Raw genomic sequence first — 13065 nt, forward strand, 5'->3', positions numbered from 1 at the left:
ACCATGTACGCATAGACTGCCCACATATGGCTGGTGGTGGGCTGGGTTTCAAGAGCTGATGCTGCTCGCAATAAGTTCGGAAAGTCAACCAAGCTTGGATCCATGTACTTACAATTAAAATAAAATGTTCTATACACTGTCTGCCTTTTGTATTTGCCAGTATGCCTTCTTGCACACACAGTAGGCCTTTGGCATCGTACCATAAAAATTTGGTTTTCATAGGTTAATACTGAAAAGACAGTAATCATGAATTCCAGGATCACTGCCATTACCTAGTGCTACACAGCAGCAACATTTCCAGATAATGCCATCATCTATGAACACAATTTTATGGTGGCGGCAACCTCGCAGTAGAGCTGAAATATGTGCAGAATACTGTCAGCCAGTAACGCAGCTGGGCCTGAGCAAAACCAACACATAACAACGCTTAAACATATTTGCAGTACTATGTAATGCTAGATCATCAATTCTCTGATTTATGCTAATATAGAGAGAGCTAAGCGTGACTGGACAATAGCAGCATCTCTAAACTTACCACATCATATCGCTGCCAGCTCTCAGTTTTGCAAGTTTCTTTATCTTCAGCTGCTGGCCCCACATAGAAGTCACGAACAGCCATGTTCATAGAAATGCATGGAAAAGTTGTATTCTTGGATGCTTCCAGAAGTCGAACCTGGAATGAGCTTTATAACTGCATTCTGCGTAATGTACAAATACATCACACCCAAACGCATGGACACACGCATGCACACGCATGCATGCACGCACGCATGCACACACACGTACGTGCACACACGTGCACACACACTCACACACACGCACACACCACAGCCAGCAAATAAAGGTGTCAAGAGGTGCTAGCACAAAGCAAACAGATATTCTTGTACATCCAGCTAGACAAGGTCCCACAATAGATGGCACTACTTTCTCATTATATCAGTGCCCTGAATAAGAGTCTGCATGCACAACAAAAACTATGCAGTCTTACCATATAATCAGTGTCCTCCATCATATGAACTTTGGATGGTAAACCAATTTTGCATGGGTGCTGAGGCTCCCGCATATGTGACATCAACACTAGCAGGTCACATTTGCTGCAAAGAGTATAGCGGTCGTAAAACATCACTCAGTAAGGACCAAGAAGGCCAACATGAATTAAGAATAACCTGCTTACCCATTAAGTTCATCTGGCAAACTAGTTTCATGACGGTTCATGTAGTTCACGCCAATGACAAGTATTGGGCGTACAGACATTTCTTGGAAACGCTCCCATATTTTCTGCATAAGAAATTACCGACAGGTTAAAAATTCTTTTCTCATTGAAAAAGTACCATAACTAGGCAGCCAACCAGTCAAAATGCAAGCAGTACATCCGCATACACATTTTACAACATAATGAACAAGCCTTTTTGCCAAAATGTTTGCTGGCGAACTGAGGCTCCCCTCCTGTCCCTTCCTTATGTTACTATGTCGAGAGTCCAACCTTTTGTGCCCTCTATACCATGGGGCATTAACACTTGACATGCAAATAACTTATGATCTAATCACTCATAGAAAAAAAAAATTCTGCCCTAGTTATGAAGAATGACATCAACTGCCAGAGCTTTTTAGAAAGGACAAGACTAGCACTTCCAAAAGAAAACATGGCACTGTCATGCCTCTAAGTGTATTCATTTGTAAATAAAATAGCAGTAATGGTTTCAAGTTCCTCAAAAGACAAGAAAAACAAAGGACATACAAGCTAGACTAAAACACCACCATTAACTTGCAGGGGTATTCTGGTGAGCAAGCGCTGATTGCTTTCACTACAGTGTGCTCAACACCTTCACAACCACTTGACGCTAGTCAACACCTGTGCACAGGCACATCCAGGTGACCACAAAACTTTTTGCAAGCTAGGTACCAAAAAAAAAATATTTTCTCACACCTGATATGTGCATCAAGAAGTGGCAGGCACAGTATGTATATTTTCGCATGTGTGCCCTCGATCAGAAGCCTACAGAATGCAATAGTACCAAAAAAAAACAATTTAACCACTGTGTTTGCATGCAGCTTGAAATAGCTATGAGCAGTCTGATTTTGAGTGTGTGAATTGTGCAGAGTACAATAAATCTCAACAAATGTGCCCCTAGAGGTGAAAAAAATTAAATTTCTTCACCAAATTTGCACTCCATAATGTTTTGACGCCAGCTGTAAATCAATGCACTTCAATTTCAAGTTGTGTACACAGGCTATGAGTAGTTTGCTTTGGTATCTGTGCCATGAAGAAATTCCCAGGCACTTTGGAACCACACAACTGAACTGCATTGTACTGCCATAAAACAGTCAGGCATTTTGGCAAGACAACGGACAGGGGGACAGTTTTTAATTGAAAGATTGGTGCAGTTTTCTTGTTCAAATCAGTCTCACTCCTACTTACTGAAAACGCAAGAAAAAAATGGCACTGCGAGTTGAAGCTTGCATAGTGTACTTCCTTTTGCTCCTAACAGTAGTATATGCTTAGCATATTAATGTTACTTAAGTTACTAATGTTGAGTTACTAAGCTTATGAGCAACATAAAAAATGACAGCGACAATGCAAAATGTTGGTTTTGCAGTAGTGGCAACAATGCCGATCAAGCAGTCCCATGCTGAGAAACGCTCATCACTGAAGGACTTCTCAGAAGCCACAAAGGCCATTGTATTGTGGCATTAGTGTACCTGCAATTCTTATGAGAACGCTTGGGCAACGTAAGTAAATTTGCACATATAATTTCACCAAGATGAAAAACAACTAAATCATAGATAACAAATTGATTTCACACACATGCATAATGTGACCTAGGAATAATATATGCAGTTAAAGAAACGGACAAGATGGCTGACCTATCATGTACTGATGCTGAATACCTAGGGGCCCTGCGTTATCGGAATTTATATTTTCAAGAATTTGGGAGAAGGGGGCAGGGTAAAATAAGGACATATTTTTTTAGTTCAAATTCGGGTACAAATTTGCTATTGAGCAAAAATTCCCATAATTCGAATTTTTTCAGGTCCTTTTTTTTTGCAGCAAAACACAATTTACTATAAGAGCTCGTTTTTGTGTGGGACACAAAATGCTCCATTTTACACATACACATTACACACATACAGAAAAAAACGTTCACCAAATTTGATTTTTTTTCATATACATATTACCAATTATTTCATCGCGTAAACTTTCACTTGAATTCTATGGAAACTGCCAATAAATATCACATAGGCTAGTTAAAACAAGCAAGAGCCTTGGATCAGGATGTTTTTAGTATGGATAGTGCTTGATACATGATGTCAGGGACAAAAAGTTGGCAGAGTTAGTTCGATTCCATAATTCCATAGTGGGAAAGATGAAGACAAAAGAAAACGAGGCAAGACAACCACGGTGACAAACAAGTGCAGTGTTTGTCGCCTCGTTTTCTTTCCTCTTCGTCTTTCGCACTATGGAATTATGCCGAATAATGCCTGGTCAGTACCCGTGTTTTCGTGTCTTGCTTCTAAAAGTTACTTTTCAAACATATCCTTAAATTAAGTCACGTCATGAATAAAAAGCGTTAAGAGAGGTTAAAGATCTCCAGTTAAGAGAACACTCCTCTGGGATAAGCACAGCAGTGCCATGCAGTGTGCTTAGCTTGGATCAAGAAAGTGTACAGTACTCACGGATTGAAATAGGACATTCGGAGCGCGTGGCCGTCGCTTCATGGAGCGCCGCCCGTAGATGCTCATGGAACCAAGGTGGTGCATTGTGGTATGGCACGAGGGGGAGAACATCTACAAAGCAGAATTGTTCCTTCCAGTCGCCAACGAGCCGGCCTGTGGTTTAGCACATGCCTGCGTGGCACTGCAAGGCTTGCGCTTCGAATGTCCTATTTCAATCCGTGAGTACTGTACCTTTTCCATGACCTTTCATGTATGTACATATATATCTTAACAAGCCCCTCATTTCCTTGTCCTTGTGTGTAATTTTAGAAGAGGTATTTTTGGGGAAAAATCAAATTTATCCTGATTTTTGAAAAATGTGTTTGGGGTGAAAGAATGTGTTTGGGCTCTATGAATACTGCAGTTACTCGCGTAATGAACAGACTTTTTTGTTCCAGAAATGTTGACATCAATTTGAGAAGAGGATTCAATATGTGCGGAGAAAAGTTTGGACAGACTTTTCTGCAAGAGTTCAAAATTTCATATATGTTTACCCACCTGCCGACCCGCCAGCCAGCCTGCCCGTCAGTGTGTCCATCCATCATTAACAAAAGCACGCTGTCAGCCATGTTCATGTCACTGGTGTTTTACTAAACACCGGTTTAGTAAAACACTGCTTTGAAAGGTGCTTGCTGTATCACAGGCTCACAGCACAATCTTACAATTTATAGTTTGATATTTTTTTAGTTCAAATTCAGGTACATGTCTGGAATCTGGCAAGAATTTCCATAATTCTGATTTTTTTAAGGGTTTAGTATCATTCATTTTGAAGGTTTTGCTGTATCACAGGCCCATGGTGCAATTCAACTATTTTGTCATAGTATTTTTCCGTTCAAGTTCGGGTACAAATCTGGTATTTAGTAAAAATTTCTAAATTCGAATTTTTTGTGTCCTTTTTTTTTTGTAGCAAAAGAATTTATTATAAGAGCTCATTTTTGTGACGGACACAAAATGCCCTTTTTTTTGCTCAATATTTCCGAAACATGAAAATCACGAATTGCACAGAAAAAAAATTTCACCAAATTTGAAGGTCAGGTGCTCATCTTTTACTCAAGTTTAAGAAAACAAGCAGGATGGTTACAAGTGTGTAAATGTGAATATTGAAGAATTAGTTGAGATGTGAGAAGTAGGCATTTTCGCAGCCAATTTCGAGCTCACCAAAATTGTCTGCGGTTCTGAATGTCCTGCTTTCTTCAGAGTATTTAAGTGCAGAGGGTGTTTTATTGCAGTCTGGTTTACACTGCTATGCTCCTCTCTGATGCTCAAGTGCTACCCGGCTTTCGATGCATACACTGGCACAATATGGCGTGCCACTGTGCAGCGCGCAAGCCACTGCTACAGGCTTCTGTCAGAAGTGCACAGCGCCTTGGCGCTCTGTCAAGTTCACCGAGTGTGCCACCCTCACAGGAGTTCTTGTCAAAACATAAACATGCCGCGATGTTATCGGCATGCAGCAACTCTGTGCGCTGCCAAGGTCAGCGCTTCGGACAGCATGAAACTGAGGAACGAGCTAAGAAAAGCTAAGAAAAAAAATTCTCAATGACAAAAGTGGGGTGTGGGTTCACTACACGAGTAAATGCGGTGGCTGCATTAGGCAGCATTATCCTTAGTTTTTGCAGTCTTTCTGCATGCGGACAATGGAAGTAAACAAAATAACAAACAATTCCAATATGACAGTTTAGTTCTTAAAGCAGCTGCACAGTGATGCTAACCCTGTGCAAAAAAAAAAAATTTTGAACAATTTGAATTTCTTGGCCAATTTCAGTATACAAACATGAACCGCACTCATGGTACAGCCTGTAATGGCAGCATGTATTCTCATTTTATGCTTTCCTTTCAACACGTTTTCAGGATGTTAAATGAAAATACAAAATTTTTACAGCATGGGCTCACTCACCTTAACTACATTCTTGAAAGTTTCAGCATCAGCTACAAAGGTGTCATGGAAGAGTGTGACACCATCCAGTTTTCTCTCAGCTATCCAGAGAAGAAGGCCACTGATGAAGTTATTTGCTGTGTCTTCCTCCTCAAGAGCATTTGAGTTCTCCAGTGCATTCACCTCAGCCAGAAATAATGACGATGCATCACTTTTCTTTAAAGCCATGAAGTTGTTGAAAGCCCGCGCTGAAATTAAATTATGCAGCCATATCAGCCATCTAGAAAGTTTTGTACAAGCAGGCCAAAGCAGTCAGCAAATGGCATGCGTGCTTCATGGTTACAGGAAAATTGCAGAAGATAATTTAGCTGGTTGTTTGGCTTCACCATTTAAAACCTTGTAACAAATGCATGCAGAGTGGTACATATGCTATTGATGCAAAGACAAGGTCAAAACTAGCTTTTGATTCAAAGGTCAAAGCTGCATTGTGATACACTCTCTAAACTCAAAAACAGGCTATGATTATGGAAGGATAGAGTAACACTGTGACCCTTGCTATGACCCTACTGAATACTCATCAAATGAATGTAGCTACAGTTACGGAATATAATTTACATGCTTTTCTGCGAAAGTTTCTTCAGGCTCCAACCATTAAAAGGCACTCAGCTGCCACAAACACTTTTTGGAAACAGCTCCGTCAGCTTGGCGATTATTACCATTTGCAGCAGAGAATTCGTGGTCTTCACTTCCATACTTGACGCTGGAGTATACAACATAGTTGCATACTTTCTCCACAAGGTAATGCAAAGTATCCACCATGCTGGCGACACAGATCAAGCCAACTGAAACATCAAACAGGCATTATGCTTTCAGCTGTGAGCACAGATGCTGCGATGCAAAAATATAAGCTTACATCTTGGGAGCCTCGTACGTTTACGTCCGGTGTGTGGTGGGCCAAATGTCACCAGCTTTCTCTCTAGTTGTGCAAGATGAAGGGAAGGATAAGTACAGTGACAAGAGTAACTAGGCTAATCACAACTTTAAGCTCAACAGCAATTTTAGAGGGAGAAAAGTGTAACGATATGAAGTAACAGTGCTCTGGCTATAAAAGAGATCAGATAACATATGGCAAACAATAAGGCTGAAATGTTATCTACCCAAGGCTATCCACATTAACTACCAAGCCTCCTTTTCAAATTAGTCAGCCTCAGTTAATATTAAATGCTTTAGCTACTCTACCTGTTGACATTGGCAGGCAAACATGCCCAGGTATGAATGCATGGATGTCTAAAAGGTAAGCCTGCTGTACCAGTTGCAGAAAAAATTTCTTATTACAACTTTAGCATGGCTCTTACTTGTAAGTACCACTGTTAAGTCATCCTCAGCTTTAGATTCAGTGACAGGTTGCTCTCCTGTGTAAGAAAGAAAAAAAGAGGAACTTTTAGAATGAAGAACAAAGAATAGGTACAGTACATACTCTGTACTATGCTGCACTGAAATAAAGCCTGCTTACTGAAACTATGGTGACTTGAAGTAATGTTGATACTCCCCTTCACATGCACCAGTATTCCTTATTTTTTAAAGTGAACTCAAGTGCCAATGTCCATCCACAGTTGGACATAGCTAAAGCCTCTTGGTTTTCACATTATGAAGTTACTAACACCATTCATAAGTTTCTGTTGCCATGAATGTATAAAAGTTAAGCCCGCCATGCCCATTGCCCATAAAGCTTCCTATACGGCCTTTCGTTCCAAGTTTAACTTTTTAATGCGAAAGCATTACTAGTCACATTACAACAAAAGCTGGTGCCGTGTGTGTGTACTTGCAGACAGTACAGAAATCCCAGTGATGGCAATAAAAATAGGGTAACATCATCAAGAGGACATATGATGCACACAGCAAGCCAAGCAGGCCGCCACTTCAGACTATCCTAAATGTGTTACTTGTCTAAGCTCGTCACTGGCCGACCTCCATGTAGCATCAGTTTTCCCAACATTCGTGCCAGAATTTTAACGCAACCGTTTGTCGTATAGCCTTCCGGGTGGTGTCATACAATTTCCCGTTGCATATAGCCTAGCTATCTTGAGGCTAGCCTAAGACAGATTCAAACTGACAACATGTGCACCTTCAATTGTATGCCCTCCCAGACTTTCACGTAATTGTTACAGCATTCTGCATGGTGCCACACACTCGTGTATGTGTGTGGGTGGCATCATACATTATGCAACTGGAAACGGCGCAAACAGTGCAGCACACAGCCTGAGGCGCGCCATTTCGTCCCTGGATTTCATCATCGCCGGTTGTGTGTGCTTATGCAGTGGACAGTGAACCATCAATGCTTTCGCACTCCCACACGTAAGCAGTGTCTCTGCCAAATTCTCTTATAGTCTGGGGCTGAAAATTGGACGCTGTCATACTAATGCACAAATCATGTTATTCAACAAGAAGTTTCCACGTAATTCAGGTTTTTTCTTCGGATCGTTGTTTCAAGTAATGACAATGGACTACTAGCATGTACTCGTTCTTGTGCCGGACATGAAATACGGTGTTTTTGCTCATAATTTTTTTAACAATACAGAAATGACAAGTCACATTGACAGACTCTATGTGTAAAAAAGCATGAAACTCACCAGTGAATAACAATGTAATATCATGTTTAGGTAGAGGGACAGTCTTCTTTTCTGTGCAAGATAAAGGAAAGGAAGGAATTTTCATTAAATCAAATGGCTATTTTTTCTCATTTACTGCCAGCTATTTCACAATGTAAAGTACCACACCCATGTACAGCACCTCTGCATCTGTGTCTGCCAAGCCTGCTTTGGTATACACTGTGAAAAACCTTCAACATCGAACTGGCCATTTTAAACATGTAGCAACCTTGAAGAACCTCCATTCCTTTCTTCTGCTTCTCTCCCTCTCTCTCTCCCATTTTCTCACAGCTGTGGAGCAGGATGTCATTAGTGTGTGTAGTGCTCACACATGGGTGCTAGTAAGAAGCCCCAACAGTACCTCTGTTCTGTTCTTTCGCTTCTAGAGTACACTTTTCAAACTAATCTTCAGACCAAGCAAAGTCATTGGTAATAAGTTCAAGATAATAATTAACTGAGAACACCACCCAAGAATAAGTACAAGAGATCCGTTAGTTTCTTAGTAGTGCCTTAAGCCCTGCACTCTGGCAATTTAGATTTTCCTGAAGGCAAGTTTTCAGGAGAAATCTTCGGTTCAAGCCGATTTTTGAGAATTCTGCTAAGGGTGTAAGAATAAAGTGAAATGAAGTTTGACCAGGAAATTAAGGGACCTAAGCTTCTTATTATGATTATTATGATTCTTATTATGATTACTATGAGTCGAGACCACTTATAATGAACCTGATGGTCAGGCAGATTTCGTTCGTTGTATCTGATGTCCGTTGTAAGTGGACATTACATGTTACAACCAAAAATATTAAGCCCACCAAAAGCGGCATTCATTTCTTAAAAAAACTGCGTTATATGCGTGTCTATCTTATTGAAAGCAGACCCTACCGCAGTGCTTTACAGGCTCTCCAGGGCGGTCATGCTCTGCTCACCGAGACCCTTGCTACCAACAATCAGCTTCAGGGGACGAGATACTACTAACCGCAGTTGCAGCGTCCATTGTAGCTTGTGGTAGGACAGCCATATCAGATTCCTAGGGGTGGGGGAGTGTTGATGTACAATGGCTTCCCATGCGTCTGATCATGTGTGTTCTCGAGAACTACCGTTCCTAGGCCCATGCAGCGATGAAAGTACAGTAGCGCTCATGGCACAGAATATATCAGAGGCACTCTCCAGAACCTGGCACTCCCTGCACATGGCAGCAGCGCAAAAGGTGGACCCAACAGGGCAGGTGATATATACCACATGGCCAGCACGGCCAGCAAGGCAACCAAACCTCTCAAATTGTTCCTTTTATATTGATCCACGACACTGCGCAGTAGCTTTGCTTTTGACGCTGTGCCTATTTCACACCCACCATGCTTCTACTTTGCACAGCCGGCGAACACACACGCAAGGAATTAACTTGTAGGCTGTCGGGGCGCGTTCGGATGGTGGTTACGTATTGTGCCAATGCTGCTTTTTTATTGCTTTTTTTTCTTTGGTTGACTTGCTCTTTCCAGGCGGTGTCGCGGAGGCGGAGAGACACTCTTCGATCTCCAGTCTTGCTGGAAGTGAGAATTCTACAACTTCACGGGGGGGAGAGTTTAGGGCGCCTCTTTGTTAGCTGCCATTTCCCTAATGCATATTTTCACAGTAGCACCGTGCTCGTTCATAACAAGCGAGTGTTCGTTATATCTGCGGCCATTTTAAATGGGCTCGACTGTGCCTTGAGAATTAAGGCTGGATGTGCAAAAGCCCGGTACTCACCAGTGAATACCATTGTAGTGTCATGTTTAGGTATACTGACAGACTTCAGATCTGTGCAGGAAGAAGGAAATGGAAGTCTTATCAAATAAAATATCCCATTCTTTTTCTCACTTCCTGCCAGTTATTTTGCAATGTACATTACCACACCCTCGTTCAGCACCTCTGCGTCTGTACTAGACCTGCCTACCCATCTGCTGAATTTGTACACACTGAGATCCTTCATTAAACATTGAATTGGCCATTTTATACATGCAGCAGCCTTGGAGAAAATCCTTGCATTTCCTCTGCCTCTCTCTCTCATTCTTTCTCACAGCTATGGAACAGGACATAATTAGCATACCCACTGTGGTGGCCTGGAGGTTACGGCGCCTGGCTACTAAACAGAAGTACCCAGGCTTGAACCCAACCCGACCACGCCGGCCATGTTTCAAAAGCGAAATGCAAAAAGCGCCTATGTAATGTGCGATGTCACACTGACAATGTTAAAATAAGCTTGAAATAATCAATAATTAAATGATACTGCCATAGGACGAGTACAAGAGATCCATTACTTCCGGTGAAGTGCCTTAAGCTCTGCACTCTGGCAAATTGGGTTTCAAGTAGAAACCTCTGGATTAATCCCATTTTCGAGAAATCTTCTCTGGGTGTAAGAATGAGTGAAACCAGATTACCTGGACACTAATGAACCCATGCTTCCTACTATGATTGCAATACTACCTTAAGACTTTAGGCTGGATGAGCAAAAGCCCAGTACTCACCAGTGAATACCACTGAAATATCTTGTTCAGGTACACTGACAGGCTCCACTTCTGTGCAAGAAGGAAAAGGAAGTCTTATCAAATCAAATATCCCTTTCTTTTCTCATTTACTACCAGCTACTTTTCAACATAATTACCACACTCACCTGTAGCACCTCTGCATCTGTGCTAGAGCTGCCTGCCTGCTTGCCTCCCTGCTTTTGTTAGCCTACACTGAGATCCTTCATTAAACATTGAACTGGCCATTCTAAACAAGCAGCAACCTTGGAGAACATCCCTGCATTTCCTCTGGCTTCCTCTCTCACTCTTTCCCACAGCTGTGGAGCAGGACGGTGTTAACTTGGGCAGTGGTCGCGCATGGGATGTCCCGACAGTGCTCTGTACTGGCCTTTCCCTTCTAAAGTGCACTTTACAAACTTCAGACCAAGCAAAGCCATGGTTAATAAAAGTTAAAATAAGCTCGAAACAATCAATAGTTAGCTGAGAACATCACCTTAGGATAAGTACAAGAGATCTGTTAGTTCCTAAGTGCTGCCTTAAAGGAAGACGAGAGTCTTGAAATGAAGATTTTTGTTATTAAAGACACAAACTAATTATTCATTGCTGCAACAACAATAATGCCAGCCACACAAAAATAGCATAGCTCTGCAGTTTAGTTCTTTCTGGATTCAACTGTATATGATTAATTGAAATTGCACCATAAAAACATCACAAAAACTTCTCTAAGGCTAGTCATGTTGGAAAAAACACGAAGCTGAGAAACTTGCATTTGAAGTGCGCATGACAGCCATTCGGAGGTCGTTGTAGAGGCCTAAAAAAACAGCGGAATGCAGATCTTCCAAAAATATTTCACAGTAGTAAGTAATACCAGGTAGTGGGCAAGGGGCCCAGCTTTCAAGTAAAACTACAATAGCGTTCATGGACGCGGTCGCGGGAAGCAACAAAGTCCTACCGCACTTAGCTCCGAAATTGCCATTTCCATGCTTCATAGGCGCGAAATACATATATATTTTAGTAGTTGGAGGTCGAATCTAAGCTTTGAATTTTTTTAGGCAGGAATTAAAAGTTTATTGATCCTGAATATGCCATCTTTGCAAAATCGAAATTTTAGCATTTTTTTATTATTTCAAGACCCGAGTCTTCCCTTAAGCTCTGCACTGCACTCAGACAAGTTACATTTTCCTTAAGGCACACTTTCGGATGGAAATCCCCTGGTTCAATCCGATTTTCGAGATATTTACTTGCGGTGTGAGAATAAAGTGAAACTGAGGCACCTATGCTTCCAATTGTGATTCCTATACTAACTTGAGAATTAAGGCTGTATATGCAAAAGCCCGGTACTCACCAGTGGATGTTGTAATGTCATGTTTAGGTACACTGACAGGCTTCACTTCTGCACAAGAAGGAAAAAGAAGTGTAATCAAACTGAATATCCAATTTTCTGTCTAATTTTGTGCCAGTTAGTTTGCAGCAAAAATTACAGCAGCCTTGAGCAGCACCGCTGCCTCTGTGCGACACCTGCCTACCAGCCTGTCTGCCTACTTTTGTTTATATACACTGAGAACATTCATTAAAAATTAAACCGGCCATTTTAAACATGCAGCAGCCTTGAAGCAGAGCCCTGCATTTCCTCTGCCTCTCTCTCTCACTGTTTCTCACAGTTGTGGAGTAGGACATAATGTATCCGCTGAGGTGGCTCTGAGGTTAGGGCGCTCGGGCTACTACTGAGGCAGAGTATCCAGACACAAACTCAACCATGGCTGGCTGCCCTGTTTCAAAAGCGAAATCAGAAAAGGCACCCATGTGCTGTGCGATGTTAGTGCACAAGTGGCCACAATTATTCCACAGCCCTCCAATACCACACCTCTTTCTCCTTTTTCTCGGACCTACCTCCCATCCCTCACAGCTTTTGAGGGGCCCACTAAGATGTGAGACAGACACTGCACCATTTCCTTTCCTAAAAAAAGCACTAATGACCAATGATGTCATTAGCATGGATAGCGCTCACACATGCTAGTAAGATGTCCCAAGAGTACCTCTGTTCAGTCCTCTGCCTTCTAAAGTGCACTTTTCAAACTTAACTCCAGATCAAGCAAAGCCATGGGTAATAAAAGTTTAAAGCGCAAAATAATAACTGACTGAGAACATCACCCTAGAATAAGTACAAGAAATCCGTTAGTTCCTAAGTAGTGCCTTAAGCTCTGCGCTCTGGCAAATTAGATTTTCCTGAAGGCACATATTCAAATAGAAATCTCTGGAATAACCCCGTTTGTGAGAAATTTGCTGACAATGTGAGAGTACGTGAAGCCAGGCTTTACCTGAAAACTAATGC

At 41.7% G+C, this 13065-nt stretch overlaps 1 protein-coding gene across 10 annotated transcripts in view; it reads right to left on the reverse strand.

The window, feature by feature from the left end:
* LOC144098508 (uncharacterized) overlaps positions 1-13065 on the reverse strand; it is a 72500-nt gene that overhangs the window by 13277 nt on the left and 46158 nt on the right. For 9 of the 10 annotated variants that reach the window (XM_077631207.1, XM_077631206.1, XM_077631201.1 and 6 more), the window contains 11 exons: positions 12079-12126; positions 10734-10784; positions 9976-10026; positions 8221-8271; positions 6946-7002; positions 6504-6566; positions 6307-6432; positions 5612-5838; positions 1175-1278; positions 989-1094; positions 536-673 (listed from right to left, as the gene is read on the reverse strand). In XM_077631207.1, the coding sequence (XP_077487333.1) occupies positions 536-673; positions 989-1094; positions 1175-1278; positions 5612-5838; positions 6307-6432; positions 6504-6566; positions 6946-7002; positions 8221-8271; positions 9976-10026; positions 10734-10784; positions 12079-12126 (1022 nt within the window). The remainder of the gene's footprint in view (positions 1-535; positions 674-988; positions 1095-1174; positions 1279-5611; positions 5839-6306; positions 6433-6503; positions 6567-6945; positions 7003-8220; positions 8272-9975; positions 10027-10733; positions 10785-12078; positions 12127-13065) is intronic. The other variant, XM_077631208.1, reaches the window with a different exon arrangement.

This window comes from Amblyomma americanum, chromosome 7 (assembly GCF_052857255.1).
Source record: "Amblyomma americanum isolate KBUSLIRL-KWMA chromosome 7, ASM5285725v1, whole genome shotgun sequence".
Classification (NCBI taxonomy): Eukaryota; Metazoa; Arthropoda; class Arachnida; order Ixodida; family Ixodidae; genus Amblyomma; species Amblyomma americanum.